This window comes from Falco punctatus (assembly GCF_963210335.1).
Source record: "Falco punctatus genome assembly, chromosome: 10".
Taxonomy (NCBI): Eukaryota; Metazoa; Chordata; class Aves; order Falconiformes; family Falconidae; genus Falco; species Falco punctatus.
Window position 1 is genome coordinate 1,429,466 of NC_137590.1, and position 17,671 is coordinate 1,447,136.

Consider the following 17,671-nt stretch of genomic DNA (forward strand, 5'->3'; position numbering starts at 1 on the left):
AATACATTTCTACCATTTAAAATAGTGATGCAGGCCTCTCTGAGGGAATGTTCAGGCTTTCCTTATGACCTATCACAACACAGAACACCCAGCCGAATTTGATCTCAATGACCAAATCTTAAATTGCTGTCATCTGATCTACGACACATGAGTAGCTGTGCCCATGAAGTCTGTGTCAACAAGCAAAAACCCAGCCTATGCTCATAGCCCCTTATCTCAGCTGCACTTCCTAGCTGCTCTTCAGGGGGAAAGAGTAAGAGTATGTCCCTGGCTGACTCATGACTTTTTAACGCTGTTCATAGAGTAGGTATAGGCAGGTAATTTTCCAGACTCCCTATATTTAGAAGGGACTGAAGAAATACATCAGATAATGTAGTAAAATCTTATGCTTGTAGCAGCAAGAGTAAGAAATCAGAACTAGATTTTATTGAACAAAAACTATCAGAAAGGAGAGACAGCTATGCTTCAGTTTAAGTTGTTGGAAGTTCAAGAGAAAAACTCACTACCTTTAAGTTACTAAGTAATTTGGGCTACTGCCACTTGTCACTCTTTAAAAGGGAAGTTGTAGTACCACAGATGCAAACTGTTACATGCACAGACTTCAGCCAACTGCTGCATATGGCACACATGATTCTGGAACAAGGAGCTGCAGCTACCTCCCTAAGCTAACACAGCACCTGCTGTGCCAGGCTCCTACAATACATGGCACTGCCTCACTAGTACAGGGACGCAGTCAGGATAACACCCTTCAGGGTAAAGGGGCACCTGAGTGGTGCAACAATAAAACCCACAAAGAAGGATTTCACTACTCTGATGGACGATGGAAGATATATCTTCAAGAACAAGTACATATTTCTGATTATGCCAATCTCTGGCAGTCTGAAGTAAATATGCTCCATTTTAAGGATAAATAGAAGTCAATCTCTAAAACAGAACAGAAATGATAGAGTATAAAACTGTGACAACAACAAAAAAAAGGCTCTTGACAACAACATCTGGCAAGAATAGTTGCTGATTTTTCGTTATCTGTTGCCAAAGGTTCTTCATAACCAATTTATCTTACTAAAAAAATAATGTATCCCTTCTCAAAAAAAAAAAAGGAGCTAGTAACAGCCCAATAACTAACCAAACATAATTCAGCTGGATCAAATAAGAGATGCTAGAGCTCAGGTGAAGCAGCAGCTCTGAAGAAACACACTAAGCCGAAGTGGTGTTTATCAGCCTTGCTAACAACATACTCTGGAGTGATGAAGTGTAAAAGTCAAGCAGTGTGACAAACAACCTCTAAAACATCATTCATACAGTTATGCAAGTTCAGGAGTCTTCCAAAAAACTCCTAAGAGGAGGACAAACTTTTGGTTTTTTGGTGGGGAAAAGCAGAACTTGTCCCATTTGAGCACACCTGATACAGCAGAAGCACTAAATCTTATTCCTTCCCCGTGTAACTTCTCTGTGACATCTGTCTCCAAACAGCATGCGGTAAGGAGTACAGGACCCAGACATCAATGATGGGCAACAATCCTCAAAGACTGGCAAGAATTCCAAAGAGGTTTCCCTGCTGCTGGTCTAACCAACTCTAGGTCCTGCACCATACTTAACAAGAGTTAGCTTAAAAACAGAAGGCCCTCAACATTTTCAGCATGAGCCACTAGCTTCACCTTAAATGGCAGTGTCCTACTCACAATGTCTGTATGCAACAGCCTTGAATTCTGAAGATCCCATGTCAAACTACTCAGTAAGGAAAAGGTCTATGTTCAAATGCACAGAACAAGAAACCAACACCAGAAAGAAACTTCAGGTATCAATAAATGTCTGCATGGTTTAATTATTACTCAGTTCAGAGCCAAGCTGACTTTACACAGTAATGTACAAGGGGGCATAAACATACTCCCAAGGCTCAGGAGAGCTTTGCTAGCTTTAGCTGTCAGAAAAATAACATTAAAATTACGGTATACTTCCCCCCTTCCCTTCAGGATTCTTCCATTTTCTGTCCATGAAAGCTGAAAACATCTGAAAAGCACACAAGATGCAATCCTTGTGTAATGATTACTACCTTTATAATTACAAACATTAAATAATCTAGACCACTAGTCCTGCCTAGTCTCCTCCCTGCCTTTACCTGGCCTCTGCCAGCTGCTCTGAAAGGCCATGTCTGTCCCGCTCCATGGCTGCCAGTCGCACCTCTAGGGCAGCCTTCTCATGCACCAGCAATTCCTTCTCTTTGGTCACCTTGGCCAGTGCGTGCCCTTGGCGAGAGGACTCCTGGCGCAACTGCTCCAGACCACTGCTAGCTGACTCTTGCTGGCGGTAAACCTGGAAGCAGGACAAAATACAGTTACGAGTCCTTTCTCTGGAGTTCTGTGCAGAGCCTTCCAAATGTGCTACTTCCAAATGAGCTGGAGGAGAAGAAGCTCCTCTACTGTGGGCTGTAAGTTTAAGAACATCTGCTGTGTACCGCACTAATACCCTGGGCTGTCAAAAGGCACTGGCACTGTTAACTTGAGAGTGATACGTAAGGCCATACTGAGTTGTCTGGGACCAGACAGTTCCTTCACAAAAAAAACCAAGTACCCCAGACACTATGGTTTCATCCAAAAATACTGTGTCTTCCAGAACTGCCTTGCAAAGTAAAATTGTACCAGAATCTATTCCAGTGTTGGAAATTTTCAGGTAAGGTTGAGCAAAAGCAACTCTTCTGCTCAGTGAAGAAAATGAAAATACACATGGCTTCTCCTTCTAGGAAAAAAAATGATCAAAGTATCACCTGCTTCAGAGAGTAAAGTAGTTGGATGAAACAAGGTGATGCATGGCAGTGTCATCTAGCGATTTATGAAAGTCTGGCCGAGGGGCCAGAGAGATGGTAGACTGTTTGTACAGTAGTTCATGTCCGCAATACTGTTTACTTGTCTTATTAGAAGTTCTCTAATATAACTCTCTGGTATTCAAGCTTGAGGATTAACAGTGACTTTTTCCACTATTTTCTTCAGTATAACACCTTTGCTGTGTATTTGCCAAACATGCCGCATACTCCTAAACTAAGACTATCTAACAGAGAACAGACCATCAGAAACAAACAATTCTCTCAGTGTTATTCCATAATACCCAATATTATATATTATGAAACTGACAGTTAAATGATGACAAACTCCCTAGTCTCCTTCAGTGACATGACTCTCCCAAGCTCTTTTTTTAGGGTACTGAAATAAGTTAGTCCAGAGTGAAGTCTTGTGTGATCACCTATTTCTCATCTTCTTCCTCAAAGCCTAAAGAGGCTCTAACAGTTCATAGAATCATAAAATCATTTAGGTTGGAAAAGACCTGTAAGATCATCAAGTCCAACTGTAAACCTAACACGGCCCATTCCACCACTAAACCATGTCCCCAAGTGCTATGTCTACATGCCTTAAATAACTCCAGGGATGGTGACTCAACCACCTCCCTCGGCAGCCTGTTCCAGTGTTTGACCACGCTTTCAGTGAAGAAGTATTTCCAAATATCCAATCTAAACCTCCACTGGCACAACTTGAGGCCATTTCCTTTTGTCCCATCACTTGTTATTTGGGAAAAGAGACCAACCCCCACCTTACTACACCCTCCTTTCAGTTAGTTGTAGGGAGCGATAAGGTCTCTCCTGAACCTCCTTTTCTCCAGGCTAAGCACCTCCAGCTCCCCCAGCCACCCCCCATCAGCCTTGTGCCTCAGACCCTTCCCCAGCCCCGTTGCCCATCCCTGGACACGCTCCAGTCCCTCCATGTACCTCCCGGAGCGAGGGGCCCAATCCCACACACAGGGTTCCAGATGCGGCCGCACCAGTGCGAGCACAGGGGGACGGTCACTACCCTAGCCCTGCTGGCCACACTGTTTCAGATAAAGCCAGGACGCTGTTGGCCTCCTTGGCCACCTGGGCACACCGCTGGCTCACACTGAGCTGGCTGTCAACCAGCACCCTCAGGACCTTCTCCTCCAGGCAGTTTTCCAGCCACAAAGTTGTATGTACATCTTAAAATACAACTTCAACAATTTCAGGATGTCATCCCCATTCTTAGCAACATGAGACAGCAAACATTGACTTGCAGCTTTGTCCTGCTCAGACAAATGGAGTTTTGAAAGCTGCAGACTTCACAACAAAAAGCATAAATAGAAACGTGCAGCCCTGTTTTCTGCCTTAGAAAAAGCTATAGCTTGTTTCTTCTGCCACACTGTGAGAGCAGTAGCCCCACTCAGATTCATGGACAACACAATCACCTCTTTGCAACTTATCAAAAGCCAAAAAAAAAGGCCAACACAGACAGGTGGATTAGAAGAATCTGTGGAAGCAGAGAACAAATGCAGAGAATTGCAGAAAAGCTTTGCAAGCCATCAACATGTTTCCAAAAAGAAGTAAAGAAAGCCTTCTGACCTCCAGTGCTACCAAGGGTCGCCTTGACAAAAACACTGCAGAATCTAACAGATCCAGCTTCACTGAGCCAAGCAGCCAGATGCTCACCCAAAAGCACCAGGTTTTTGGTCTCACCTGACTGAGTTTCTCTTGGGTTTCTTCCTTCTCCTCTGCCAGTATTGTCAGCTGTACCTGCAGCCCCTCCTGTTGCTCCTCTGCTTTCTTCAGCAGCTGCTCCAGGCGGGCTTTCTCTGCGCAGAGCTCTTCATTTGTTCTCTTACACAAGTTCAGCTTCTCCTGGTCAGAGATCTTTGCTCTCTCCATCTCGTCCACTTTACCTGACAGAACTTCATTCTCTTGCTCCAGCTACAATCACAGAAGCACAGAGGAAATAAAATACAGTAAGATTTACTCTGCAGGAGGTTTGGCTTGGACAGAAAACGGAGGAACATTTCCATATTCACTCGGTCATGCTGTCTGAGGGCAAGGAGTCTGAGAAGCAACAGCAGCAGCTGGAGACAAACACCTGGCAAGATCTTTGGCAACTCTGCTCACCTGCAGCACAAGTGTGTTCAGTTGCACTTTATCCAGTGCAAGAGCTTCATTGATACTGCTCATGTTCCCTGTTGCGACACGTAGCTCAGCTATTTCAGCACTCAGCTTATTCTGAGCCCCTGTCAACTCTGCGACTGACTGCTCTGCCTGAAGAGACAGAAGAACAACATGACAACAAAGGCAGGACAATCTCTGAACTCAGGCAGCAGCTCCACATCACCCATGTGCCTCTGACATGCTCCCAGTTCAGCACTCTCAGTAAGCACACGGGGACTAACTATCCCAAAGAGCCTGTGTGGTCTGATTACAATTTTTCAAGAAAGAGAACAACATTGTCCCTTTCTTCTACTGCCAGAAACAGCATCTGTGGTGGTCTTGCTATCAGAGCTGCCTCTCCCACAAGTGCTGCCCAGGAATAAGGTGACCATACCTTCTCCAGTGCCATGGTAAGCTCATGTTTCTCTTGCTTCAGCAGATCCCTCTGAAGGTGCAATTCCTCCAGTGTCTCTCTCGCAACTACCAACTCATTCTGTAATAAGGAATATTTCTCTTCAAGGACAGCCAAGTCCTTCATTCTATAAGAATGGGAAAAGACAAACAAATGTTAATGTAAAAACATTCTCATTTCCAAAACTTAGAGTACATACTATGTTCCAGATATGGCAGTTTGAACGATTTCTACCACTTTTACACCTAAAGAACACTGGCATTTCCTGACTAGAGATGCTTCACTCTCTCATTGATGTAGGTGAAACATTTGTCATGGAGGAAGTAAAACAAGCTTCCAGGAATCACAAAACACCTCCAGAAAGTTCAGGTACACTCAACTTAGCAGCTTTCTCCCTCTTAGTTTTCTCTCTCCTTTTTGATACACTGGATGTAAGTCTTTCCAAAGTTCTTCTTCGGGTAAGACAGACTCTTTCAGACCAGATTAATATTCCCATAATTACTCCTGCCTTCAGCACTGAAATGATGAAAAAGCCTGCAGTCTATCTGGGGAGGAGATGTATGACTTTCCAATCCAACAGTCATAGGATCACAGGATGATTGAGGCTGGCAGGCACCACAGGAGCCCCGTAGCCCAATCTTCAGCTCAAAGCAGCTGGGGTCAGCTATGGGAGCAGTCCAAGTTGCTCAAGGCTCTATCCAGTTGGGTCTTCCAAATTTTCAGGGATGGAATCTGCACAACGTCTCTGAGGAATCTGTTCTGCTGCATGACTGCCTTCATTGTTCAGTTCTCTGTTCTGCTTAAATCTAGTCTGAACCTCTCCTGTTTCAGTTTATGCCTGTCATCAACTATTCTGGTCAGGTTTGGCATGATTATTTTAAAGAGTCATAAAGGAAGTACAAGGAGGCAGCTATGCTGCATGTCAGGAGGTAGCCAGACCTGTCCACATGCTCCCTTCACCCTTCCATGCTACAAATGGCAAGCATGCAAAATTCCTCTTATATAGTGGGCCTCCCGAAGTACAGCAATGCCCACCCTTGCCCAGAAAAAGCTTTAACGCTCACAGGAGCTCCTGGTCACTACGTGCTCTCTCCATCATCTGTTGCTGCTCTGCCACTTCCCCCTGGGCTGAATCTTCCTTCAACTGCAGTTCAGTGTTACTTTGTCGCAGACGCGAGGCTTCTCGCTCTGTTACTTCAAGCTGTTGCTGTAGGTCTTCCCTGGTCTTCTCGAGGTTTGCACAGTCACTGCAGAGACAAGGCTCAGTTAGAAGAATGAAGAGGCTTGAACATAGATCCCATTTTCATCATTCCAAGATGGAGTTGTGGGGAATACAGTGACAAAGAACTTGCACCTCCCTTCACAAGGTAATTGAAGAGGGAAAGAGAAAGTAAGGCATGTTTTTGCCTTCATTCAGTGAGAAGCAGTGGCTAGGAAAGACCACCCAAAGAACAGAATGCAGAGTAGCAGCATGTCGAATTGCTCTGAATCTCCAAGAAAGCCTTAGGGTTCACAGCAGAGCATGAAAAGCAGTGACAGCAGGATGCTGAAGTGCCAAACACGTGGTAGGGAAGGTGAGTTCTTTGCCCATAACACCTCTGAACTCCCTAAACTGGAAGTAGATTGCCTCTAGAATGAAGGAGAAGAAGGAAACACTCACCTTCTGAGTGCTTCTACTAGAGAGTGGAGGTGCTGCTGGTGGCTGCTGGACATCTTGCATTCCTCCTCCAGCTGCTCAACCCTTTGCTGCAGCTTGCTGCACTTCTCTTCCCACTGTCTGTGCTGGTGCAGCAAGAAATTGATAGAATCCTGTCTGGCAGAAAGCTCTTCTTTTAGGGCCTGCAAGGAACGGGCAGGGAAAGAGCACAAACAAGCAATAAGGAGCAGGGAAGATGGCTCCACATAGCAGGGAGAAGACGCAGGCAGAGAGATATCTCACCTGAAGGCAAAAGCTGTGATGAGGGGGTGGAGATCAAGAAGAGAAAAGCAGTAGAACACGGAGCTGGTGAGACTGGCAAGGCAATATGGTATGAAGAATGGGAAGGCTAGAAAGAAACTAGCCAAACTGGCTAAGTAAATGGAAAGGTTTCAAGCTAAGTGAAGCATTAGCAGCTGAGCCTGTGGCCAGCAGTGAAGACAAGCAGAAATTCTCACCTGTGTTGCCCCTTGCCTCCTTGCCAGTGCTTCCTGAACCAATACAAAGGCATGCTCTGCATCAACGGACCTCAGAGAAGAGAGGATGTTGCTATACTCTGCATGTTGGGAACTCTCGGTGCAGATAATGTTGACTGTACTGTCACTGTCATCTAACACCACCTGAAAGCCCACATCAAGCTGTTACTCTTTACTCATTCTACTTCACTCATTTCTTCTTTCTCCCCCACTTCACCCTAGAGTCACTAAAAACTCAATTCTCTCATTTCTTCTGTCAACAAAGAAGTCTTGTCCCTGTGACCACAAGTACTCCAGGGATTTCTGAGTACAATTACTATAAACCAATAAGCAGCAAGTGTGAAGCAGCTAGAGGCTGCCTGAACACTCGGTTTCTTCAAGATCTCAGGAATGATTTTGGTCTCCTTCAGCTTCTTAGAGCACCAAATCAATGCTCGAAATAGCAATAAAAGGAAACATCAATGCTGCCCAGGGAAGAAGGAAGCTGAGAAATACTGGGAAACAGCAATGAAAAAGCTAATGTTTGTAATTACTCTGAGCAGCAGCACAAGAGGATAAAAATGACTACATAAGGGGAAAGAACTAACTCTGTGAGAAGCTGTGTAAAAGACCTGATGATTAAATGTTCCTCCATAGAGCAGAATTTAGGACCAAGTTAAAGTTACCCCTAAACAGTTAGATCAGTTGCAATTCTGGGGAGATAATGGTCAGTGAAGGTAGAGTGGAGCAGAGTTGGCAAGTGCATTGATTGAGTCAGTGGCCTTTTATTAAAAATCTGAAGAGCAACAGAGTCATTACTCAAGGAGGGTGGGGGAAGCATTCAAGGAACACTGGAGTACACGTGTCAAGCAGCCAACCTGGAAAGTATAGTCCAAAACAGGCCTCAGCAGGACAGTGAAGGCAAAGGTACTAAAATTTCTAGTGACTCACCTGAAGTCTCACAGGACAGCCAACTTGGAAGTTGTAACAGGTTTTATGTCAGAAAAGTGGTATAAAAATTAAACAGCCAGTAGCAGTTAACATAGATAGTAAAGAACATATATATCTATTCCCTGCACTAGTCCATTGCCTTCCTCAAATACTGTGAAATCAAATTTACAGGGATGTGGTCTCAACTCTGTACTCACCTCAGTTATATCTTTTATCACCTTTTGGAGGGAAAGATTCTCCTCTTTGGCACTTTTAGTCAATGAAGCTTCATATTCTCTCTCTAACTGACTTGCTTCCTGAGAACAGAGTAAGGAAAGGGTGGTCAGGGAAGAGCTGCTCCCCTCTGCAGCATTCCCATCCCCAGCAGTATTGTCACACTGATAAGCCTCAGCCCTAGTGATTCTACTGTATTCCTTCCCAGATCTACTCAATTTCTTCTTTGCTAAAACTGAGGAAGACCAACAGCTCATTTTTATAGACTGCTATGAAGCTGTCAATTCCAAGGAACTTTGATCCCCAGAGGCTTAAAGTCACAGGCAGAATAGCATTGATGCAATCTGCCTGAGGAAGACAACTGAATTGTCAGCAGCTCCCTGCCACTGTCTGCACCTGAACTGATCACACATGTGCCAAACACACAAGGAGTATTTTGGCAATATGCCTAATGTTCCCATACAATTTGCATCTTTACTGCTTCTTCTCCTGAGGAAGCCACATCCCTTTGTGCTAAGGCTGGAGAGCAAACACTGGGCTACCTCCCAGATAAAGGTAAAACATACCAGAATCTCCAAAGTGTCGTTAAGCACTTTCATGGCCTTCTCCTTCTCCTCGTTTTGCTTCTGAGACTGTACAAGCAGGGCTGAGAGCTCCATCACCCTGAGAAGACAAGGTCCACGTGCCATTCCAAAAGCATTGCACACCACCACCTGTTAAAGAGCTAAGCAGCTCCCAGAGGCATAGCAGAGAAAGTTCAACCCAGAAAATACAGCAAAGGCTGCGTTCATCCCTACAGATTAATATGCTTGATGCTGCAAATCGGCACTTCTTGCCCCAAAGGCCTTCTGCACTCAGTCTGCCCAGGAACTGTCAGTACAAAGGTGCTCCAGTGCTTATGCTTGCTGTGGGCAAATTCCTCACAACACTTTAGCACAACCCCTTTAGCAAAAGGGCTCTACAAGACAGAACTCTCCTCACACTGGTCTCAATTTCTCACCAAGAATCAGTTAAAACAAAAACATTATAACATGCAATCTCTTTTCCAGTCTTGTCTTACTCAGAAGAGCTTCCATCAGTCAGACATTTTTTTCTGTCCTTTCTGTTGAAGGCAATAGTTTGACCAGGGACAGAAATAATAGGGCTATGCAGAATGGGTGTGTTTAAATGTGAACACAACCCACCTATGAATCCAGGAAGCAGCCACAAAAGATAATGTGTGTAATAGCAAAGTTTAAAGCACCTTTACCTGTCTTGAAGCTCCTTCTTCTCCAGGTCCTCCTTGACCTGTAAGCACATCACTTCTCCAGTCTTCTGGTTAATTTCCTGTCCTGCTTGCTGCTGTGCCTGATCCTTCAGGACAGGTCTACCCAGAGTGATGGACTCCCAGAGCTGTATGCTGGAGTTTAGACGGGAGCAGTTTACAAGGACAGATCCAGAAAGCCTCATCTGCTCTGCCTTCAGCTCTGACAAATCTCTGAAAAAGAATCAAGGAAGATACAACGTTCACACCACTGTCTTTATCAGCTGATTCACTTCTGAGGCATGTAATAGCACAATAGTGAAAGCTGGCTGGAAAGATGACATCTTCATTGAGGACAAATCATTCATCTGATGCTTTGGGATCAGGACACATCTTGACAGTTGAGCAGTGAGTCTACTGGACAGCTGAGGAATGAGTCTGTTCCTCATCAGAGATAAGAAGAAATGTATGGCACAGCCAGAAAGCTTCAGGGACCTCTAATTACTCTTATCAATTGTTGCTCCTCCTCTATCTTATTAACATACTCTAATTATCATTAATAGGTGTAAGGAATTTTACCAGGGTCCTCAGCTTTTATACCTAGGAGATCAGCCTTAAGCGACCTATTATTATCAACACTTCAACTGCTAAGAGGCCCATGACAGTATCTACATAATAAACATTTCAGGAAGGTGGTGTAAGAATAATCCTAAAATGCTGTAACAAAAAAGCACAAATAACACAAGAATGTAATAGTAGATCAGGCATACTCTACACATTAAGGAAGGCTTATAATCAAGTAAGGTAAATAGCTGACAGTAACCCAGAGTTTGAAATCACATGCTGGCATCAGAAGAATGTACCATTACTATTTTTGTTCATGTAGAAGGCAATCATGAGAAAGGAACCTTCCAGAGCCCAAGAATAAGAAAACACTCATAAAGAGAGGTATCAAACCAAGCAAAATAAATTGGATAAATGCAGTAACAGAGAAGAGAAGCTATTCTTTCCCTCAACAATATTGGTACAGGATTAAGCAGATACAAACTGACCAGAATAAACATAAACTGGAAATGAGAAAGAAAAAAAAATGTATTTATGAATGATCTTCCCATCAGAAGCAGTGGGAAAAGAAACTCAATGAGATTTCATCATTCTGTAAAAGAGACTGCTCCACATGCTGCATGCACAGCTTTGGTGAGTCCCTTCCAATGTGTCCATATATGCCTGTGTCTGTGTTAATATGCTCAATCATCACCATAGCAAAGTCATCTCTTCAGGGCCTTTGCATTCCTTATAGTTCAAGCCCCTCAGTTTTATCTCAAAACCAGCATAAAACAAATTGATTCCAAAAATAGCCTAAAGCATGCTTAACGGCATTAGTTCAGACTACCACAGGAGAAACCGTATCTTTAGCCACAACTGATGTAACACTGAGACTTAAAAATCAGGTGTGAAGGCAAGCTACATTTTTTTGCCAAGAGATCTAGCCTTAACTTCTACTCACCTGTCAGTGGCAGTCTTCATTTCCAGAAAATGACGGCGGAAGGTTACCACCTGACGCCACAGGCCGATGAGACGGTTATGTTCACCCCTTAAGTAGTTTTCATAAAGCTAAATGTGCAAAGTCAAAAAGAAATGCCAATTCAGCCTTCACTGTCACTATACAGTGACACTATGCTTTCAGATAGCAGAGAGTACAACCACCACCAAGTCTCCTTTAATAACAGTTCCGAGAGGGGCATCAAGGACTTAAGAGGCATCTTCAGCAGACCAGCCACCTGACTTCAAAGAAGGGAACATTCACACTCCTCCTGCAGGAGTGGGTATCTGCAAATGATGATCACCTCACTTTGCAGAGGTTCTAACAGTCTTGGTGGAAGAAGACAAAAACAAGCCCCTCCAAGACCAGTGTCAGATTTGCTTACCACAGGCAAGGTAAGGGAGGCCTGTCCTGTTCGTCCATCAGCTACTCTGAATCTGAAAACACACAGATCTCTCTGGTCTCCTGGACTGTTCTAGATGGACATTTAAGAGCTACTAAAAGATGAGCAGTACACAGCAACAGCAAGCATTTGCCTTTAGGACCGAGCACAGCAGGTGGGCACCTTCCACCACCACAATCTGCTGACACTCCTCCATCTCACACCCCTGCCTTCTGCTCTCAACACCAGTACATCCTCAACAGACCCACAACTTTCACACAGCAAGTTCTCTACACCAGAAATAAAATGCATTCTCATTCCACTCTGGCATCACATCTGATATTCCCATAGCCTTGTCCTTACCTCACGGTCATTGCGCCATTCACTCTCCTTCAATTCCAGCTCCTCCCGGGCCCTCATCCAATCTGCCATCAGTTTTCCAACATCTTCTCTGAGGGCTGAATTCACCTCATTTGCTTTGTTGAGGTGCTCCCGCAGGAGAGTGTTCACTTCTGCCAGATTCTCACGCCTTGGAAAGGGAGAAACAGCAATGAGGTTGACTGAGCAACTGCTACCCTGAATTTTCCCACAATATCCCACAATTTTCCAACTCCCTCAACACTGACTTTGTTGTCAAACTGAGAGGCAGTAAAAGTGCTTTCTAGGATTAACTAAGATCTCTCTGTGATGGTGCACTCATTTGCTTCTCCTTGCTTGAAACCTTCAATTTCCATCAATTTCCATCTATGCTTTTGGTTTCCCCTCCCTCTTCAAATTTCATGATGCCCACAGTTAACGTCTTACATCCCCTTTGTGCTGTCTGATCACTGGATGCATCGCCTTTTTCTAGCATTGCCCTGAGTCACTCACCTACTATTCTAACCCTAGAATAATTTAGGCTGCAAAGGGACCTGTGGAGGTCACCCAGAATAACCCCCCTTCTCAAAACAGAGCCATTCAGCACACAGCACTGTTGCTGCACCACAGAAAATGGACTGTGGACCCTTCTCCTTTCAAAGTGGCTTGCCCAACCGCTTCCCTTGGGGAGCCTAGGTAGCACTGACAACTTTTCTCTCAGTTCCATAAGCATCAGGATACCAAGTTTGAGGGAATGCTTCTTCCTTGTACCTTTGCTGCTCCTCTTCCACCTGAAGCAGTGCTTTCTCCAGGCTGTGGTCTTCTGTGGCTTCCCACCTGCCTGGAAGGCATCCCTTAAGAAGAAATGAAATGTTTAGTCAGATTCCTGTGTTCACTGCTGTTAGCATCCATCACTTTCACCTCCACTTGTTGGGTATCTCAGGAGCTCGTGGCTTCTTCCAGGCATAACAGTGTCGTGACTATGAAGAGGAATGGAGGGGAAGGGTGTTACTCAACACGAGTAGCTCTCAGTCTCCCACTGTCACACTTTCACAGCTAAGTATCCTCAGTTCGCAACTGTGAGGGCTAACTTTGACTTGAAGCCTGGGAATGCTCTCCTACTCTCTTACCCTTTGTTTCCTAGGTTTACTTTAGCCGTGAAGCAGAAAGAAAAGCAGAGAGCCAGCTCTGGATGCTGAATGCCAACATTCTTGCCTTCCAAAATGCTATGTTTGAACCAATTCTTTTTCAGAGACAGCCATATAATGTAACAGGCAGTACAGCCCTCTCCCAAGCATAGGACAAAATGTTACTCCAGCAATAAAGCACTCTTCTGCAAATCTAAGATCCTTCTTGATAGGGTTTTCTGAAGCAGCATTTCCATGACTACTGCTCTAAGAACAGCAAATGGACAAAACACTGCGAGGCAAACTTACAGCGCTTCTTTAAACCCTCAGGGTGCAGAACCTTCTCCTCTGTCACTGCTTTGGGGAGGTTTTTCTTTTGTCTGTGTTCACAAATTCTACGTACACTGTCTTCAGTTAGCAACCTGCACACTCACCCCTCCTGTTTCCACTTGCTGTTCCAACTCTCGACACAAAGTCCGGTACTGCAGCACCTAGATGGTCACAGACAAGGAAGATGAGCAAATGCAGCTTGTAACAGACTCCGCTCCTCCTGCATTAGCTCTTCTCTTAAGTCTTTACAGCCTGCACACAGTACGTTTCACAGCGCTGCCAACACAGTCAACAAGTTGTTACGATACAGGGAAGCTTCACTTTGCCTAATATTAAAGAAACGGAGACAGGGTTTCTTTTACCGGTAGCGCTATCTGCTCAGCCTAAGACAGTGATGGCAAGCAGAATGATGAGACAGACTCAAAGACAGCCATGCCTGGCCTATGGCCACCACGTACCCCAAATCAGTATTGCCAGCGGGCTAAAAGCCCAGCGGGTTAAAAGCCCAGAGGGTCCCTGAAATCAGAGGAATGAGTTTTCCAAATTGCTTTATCAGAGTTAGCTCTGAGGCAGCCCCCGCTGCAGAACGCGGGTTTGCGCTCAGCAGCGGAGCGCAGCGGGCTGCCCGCAGCAGCACCGAGACCGGCCCGCCGCCCGCCGGCCCTGCCCGCGCCGCCCCCCCGGGGCCCGCGCTGCCGGCCGCTGCCCAGCGGGCAGCTTCACTCGGGGGGGAAGGCCCGTGACAGCGGCGGGGCCAGGCGGCTCCCTGGGCCTCCCCCGAGCTCCGGGCTCGGCCCCGTCCCACCCGGGCGCGGGCTCCGCCGCGGGGTGCCCCCTTCAGCGCGGCCGGCCCCGGGCAGCTGCCGCACCGGGCTGCTCACCTTCGCCTGCAGCTTCCGCACCAGCACCGCCTGCCGGTGCTGCGCCTCCCGCGAGCTCTGCAGCTGCCGCCGCAGGGAGGCCTCGCTCCCCGCCGCCTCCCCGGCTCCCGCCGCCATGACGGACTCGGCAGCCGGGCCCGCGCCCGCCACGCTTCGCCCCGCCCCGCCGGGGGCCGCTCCGCTGCCTGCCCTGGCGCACCGCGCTCAGGCGGGCCCGGGCCGCGGCCTGCGCCTGCCCGCCGGGCGCCTGCGTGCCGTGAGCCCTGGGCCGTGCAGGCGCGCCGGGCCAGCCGGGAGCGGCGGTCTCCCATTGCCGCGGGGGTTCTGCTGGGCAGGAAGGGAAACTCCTGAATGGTCTGCGCTTCTGCACGGCGCTCGGTACCCGCAGAGCCTCCTCCCGCCCGGGGAGACGCACCGGTGCCGACGGCAATTTCTCTGAGGAGGACAGGGGTACTTCTCGGCTTCTCCAGAGAAGCCAGCCCAGCAAATGGCAGCAAAGGCAGCCACAGCTGCCGCAGCCCTCACAGTGCTTCGTGCGCAGGCATTTTCTTGCACACGGCTGGAAGTGTGGCAGCAGGGCAGTGGTGCAAGACAGCGGTGCAGCTGCCAGATCATCACTGTGAGGTGTGACTTTCTACAGGCCCAGTCTGTGTCTTGTTTTCCTCTCTTGACTACTAAGACTGCCTAGGTAATCCTCTCCGGTACAGTGGAAGCCTAAATGTAACTGAGATGGATTCAGCTCCATGTATTGTAACATAGCTGAAGCATCATTAGAAATCTAGGCAAAACCAAAAATATACAGAACTGAGGGTAGCATCTTGTGAAGCAGTGGTTGCAAAAAAGGGTTTAGGGAATGAGTTCTAAAAACCTGTTTTATAGGAAGCAGCTGAAGTAGCTCCAGCTTATTGATCAGAATATGAAGAGAGCGGTTAATTTAAAGCTATACATTCCTTTCAAATGAGACAAAGATAGAAAGGAAATCAAATATCTGAAACTGCAGCTAGACAAATTCAGTCTAAATACACAGCAGCGTTGGTGGGTGTCCCAGCGTTTTTTATTTTCTTGAACTAAAATGCTGCTCTGGAAGAGCCCAGAGCCTCTGCTTGTGTCTAAGCACTGAGGACCTGGTCTCCAAAGGGACTCATGGTCAGTCACAGCAAGCAGCTGGATGGCTCCAAAGGTATGTGCTGTCTCGCACCTCTCCGGGCCTGCTGTGCCTCGGGTGTGGGCTGTGGTGGGGACACCTTGGAGCTCTCTGAGGCTCTTGCGCCCTTGGATCTATCCTGGAAGCAAAGAGTTCTCCAGCCTTGCTAGCAAAATGCTGCAGCCTCAGCTGGGCTGTCATCGTGGGGCTTGATTCCCAGCAGCCTGGCTTTGCTCTTGCCTGTAGTGTTTCAGGTGAACTTCTTGCATAAATGAGCTTCTTTCTCGTACCAGATCTTCACTGTTTTGAGACTACTCAGATCCAAAGACAACTTCCTTTCCACTGATTCCAGGTGACATCCAAAAATGTTGTTTCCTTTTTGGGCTGTGCCTGGCTTTCTGGACCTACCACGTAGGCATCATGGCAGCAGACAGGTTCTTTTTAGTACTAGTGTTCTTGAGACAGGACATGCAGTGGATAGTATCCCAGTGCTCTTCTCCAGGCTTGTCCTGTCCGTAGCTGACTACTGTTCAGAGGCATAGCCAAGTCTCTTGGTAACTGATGACACAATTCTTTCTTTGGACTTCCAATATTTTATGTATCATCATGACATTGTAGTACAGCCTTTTATAATTATGCCACAATTTCCCATGTTAGTAGGAACTTTATGATGTTTGGTTTGCTCTGGCCCAAGACAAGAGCAATTTTTAATTATAGCATCTTGGAATTTTCTGTCATTCTTTCCTTTCAAAAAGCACAGAGCTCTTAAGTTCCTTCCTAAAATTATCTTTTCATGCTTTTAAAAATCAGTCCCCAAAAAGGTATGATGCAGAGGTCTAAGTTCTCACAGAAATAGAATGTTAATTAGTTTCAATTAGCAAAAGCAATGTGACAGAAAATGGCTTAATATATGGAGTTAACTCAATCCTGTAAGTACTTTCTGGAAATCAGTTCACCTGGGAAAGGACAATGAAATAAATTCCTGATAGATCACTAAAATAAAGATTTCCACGTGAAGATCAAACTTCAAGTTTGCAGCAGTGAACAGATTCTGACTTTTGGCATCACGTATTCAGTGGAGCCTCCTTGGAGCCACGTTGGGGTGACCAACCGTAGATGGTATATTTTAGAGTGCACCCTGGGAGTTCTGGACTCAGTGGGAAAGCCTGGCATTTTCTGCTCAGCTCAGCCCTTGCCCTTATTCCACAGCATCCTCTGACAGATCAAGCAGGTGATCTGAGCTTTCCGTGAGAAGGACCCCGCTGCTGCCTTGCTGCAGCACTGGGTGGGACTTCAGCTGAGCAGTAGTGCTGCATCCAAATGGCAAACATCTACAGGTAGCAATATGATCACAAGGTGTGTGCTTCAGGGAGCACATCAGGTGTTGCCGTGTGCCTGTGCCCAAGCATTAAAGAAAAGTATAGACAGCATCTGGTATGCTGGAAGGGGCCTATGCACTGTGGCTCCAGGGTCTACTTCATTGTACATGGAACATGCAAATACGTTGACCTGGATAGGACCTTCTATCCTCAGGGAAAGGCAACTTTTCAACATTGTGAAATGTTCCTTCAGGCCCCCAGAGTGATCCCATCCTCTAGCCCACTCTGGATTGTCCAGAGGAGTCACTGAAATTGTCTGTTTGAGAAGGTGGCACAGCTCATACAGGCATAATCTTAGGATCTGGAGAGCAGGAGGCAATGCATTTCCAAGGAGCAGGGACAAGGGTAGCCTTCCATTTTCAAATCCTTACATACACTGTGTGAGGAGCTGCCTTCACAGAAGGGACCAGAAAGGACAAGTGGGCTGTATGAACCAAGCCACTCGAGTGGCACACACAAACTTAGCTGGTGGTGAGAAGTAACAGGCCTCGAACACCTCTTTCACTGTGTCCTATAGCTGATCTAAAGCCTGTACCAGAGTGAGGGTTTCCATCTACATAGTGAAGATACCAGTTGCGTTTGAGCTTAG

The 17,671-nt window shown here is 46.4% G+C and overlaps 1 protein-coding gene across 7 annotated transcripts in view; it reads right to left on the reverse strand.

Moving 5' to 3' along the window:
• Nucleotides 1-14,689, reverse strand: part of CEP250 (centrosomal protein 250) — a 36,541-nt gene extending 21,852 nt beyond the window's left edge. For all 7 annotated transcript variants that reach the window (XR_013930925.1, XR_013930926.1, XR_013930927.1 and 4 more), the window contains exons 1-15: nucleotides 14,560-14,689; nucleotides 13,783-13,839; nucleotides 12,993-13,075; nucleotides 12,228-12,393; nucleotides 11,447-11,553; nucleotides 9,946-10,173; nucleotides 9,263-9,359; nucleotides 8,681-8,779; nucleotides 7,536-7,697; nucleotides 7,042-7,220; nucleotides 6,446-6,628; nucleotides 5,364-5,508; nucleotides 4,934-5,080; nucleotides 4,514-4,744; nucleotides 2,120-2,313 (exon numbers count right to left, since the gene is read on the reverse strand). Coding sequence is in view for 2 of the 7 variants with exons in the window: in XM_080405664.1 (XP_080261790.1) it covers nucleotides 2,120-2,313; nucleotides 4,514-4,744; nucleotides 4,934-5,080; nucleotides 5,364-5,508; nucleotides 6,446-6,628; nucleotides 7,042-7,220; nucleotides 7,536-7,697; nucleotides 8,681-8,779; nucleotides 9,263-9,359; nucleotides 9,946-10,173; nucleotides 11,447-11,553; nucleotides 12,228-12,393; nucleotides 12,993-13,075; nucleotides 13,783-13,839; nucleotides 14,560-14,676 (2,195 nt within the window). In the remaining 5 variants the exon portion in view is untranslated. The remainder of the gene's footprint in view (nucleotides 1-2,119; nucleotides 2,314-4,513; nucleotides 4,745-4,933; nucleotides 5,081-5,363; nucleotides 5,509-6,445; nucleotides 6,629-7,041; nucleotides 7,221-7,535; nucleotides 7,698-8,680; nucleotides 8,780-9,262; nucleotides 9,360-9,945; nucleotides 10,174-11,446; nucleotides 11,554-12,227; nucleotides 12,394-12,992; nucleotides 13,076-13,782; nucleotides 13,840-14,559) is intronic.
• Between the last annotated feature and the right edge of the window lie 2,982 nt (nucleotides 14,690-17,671).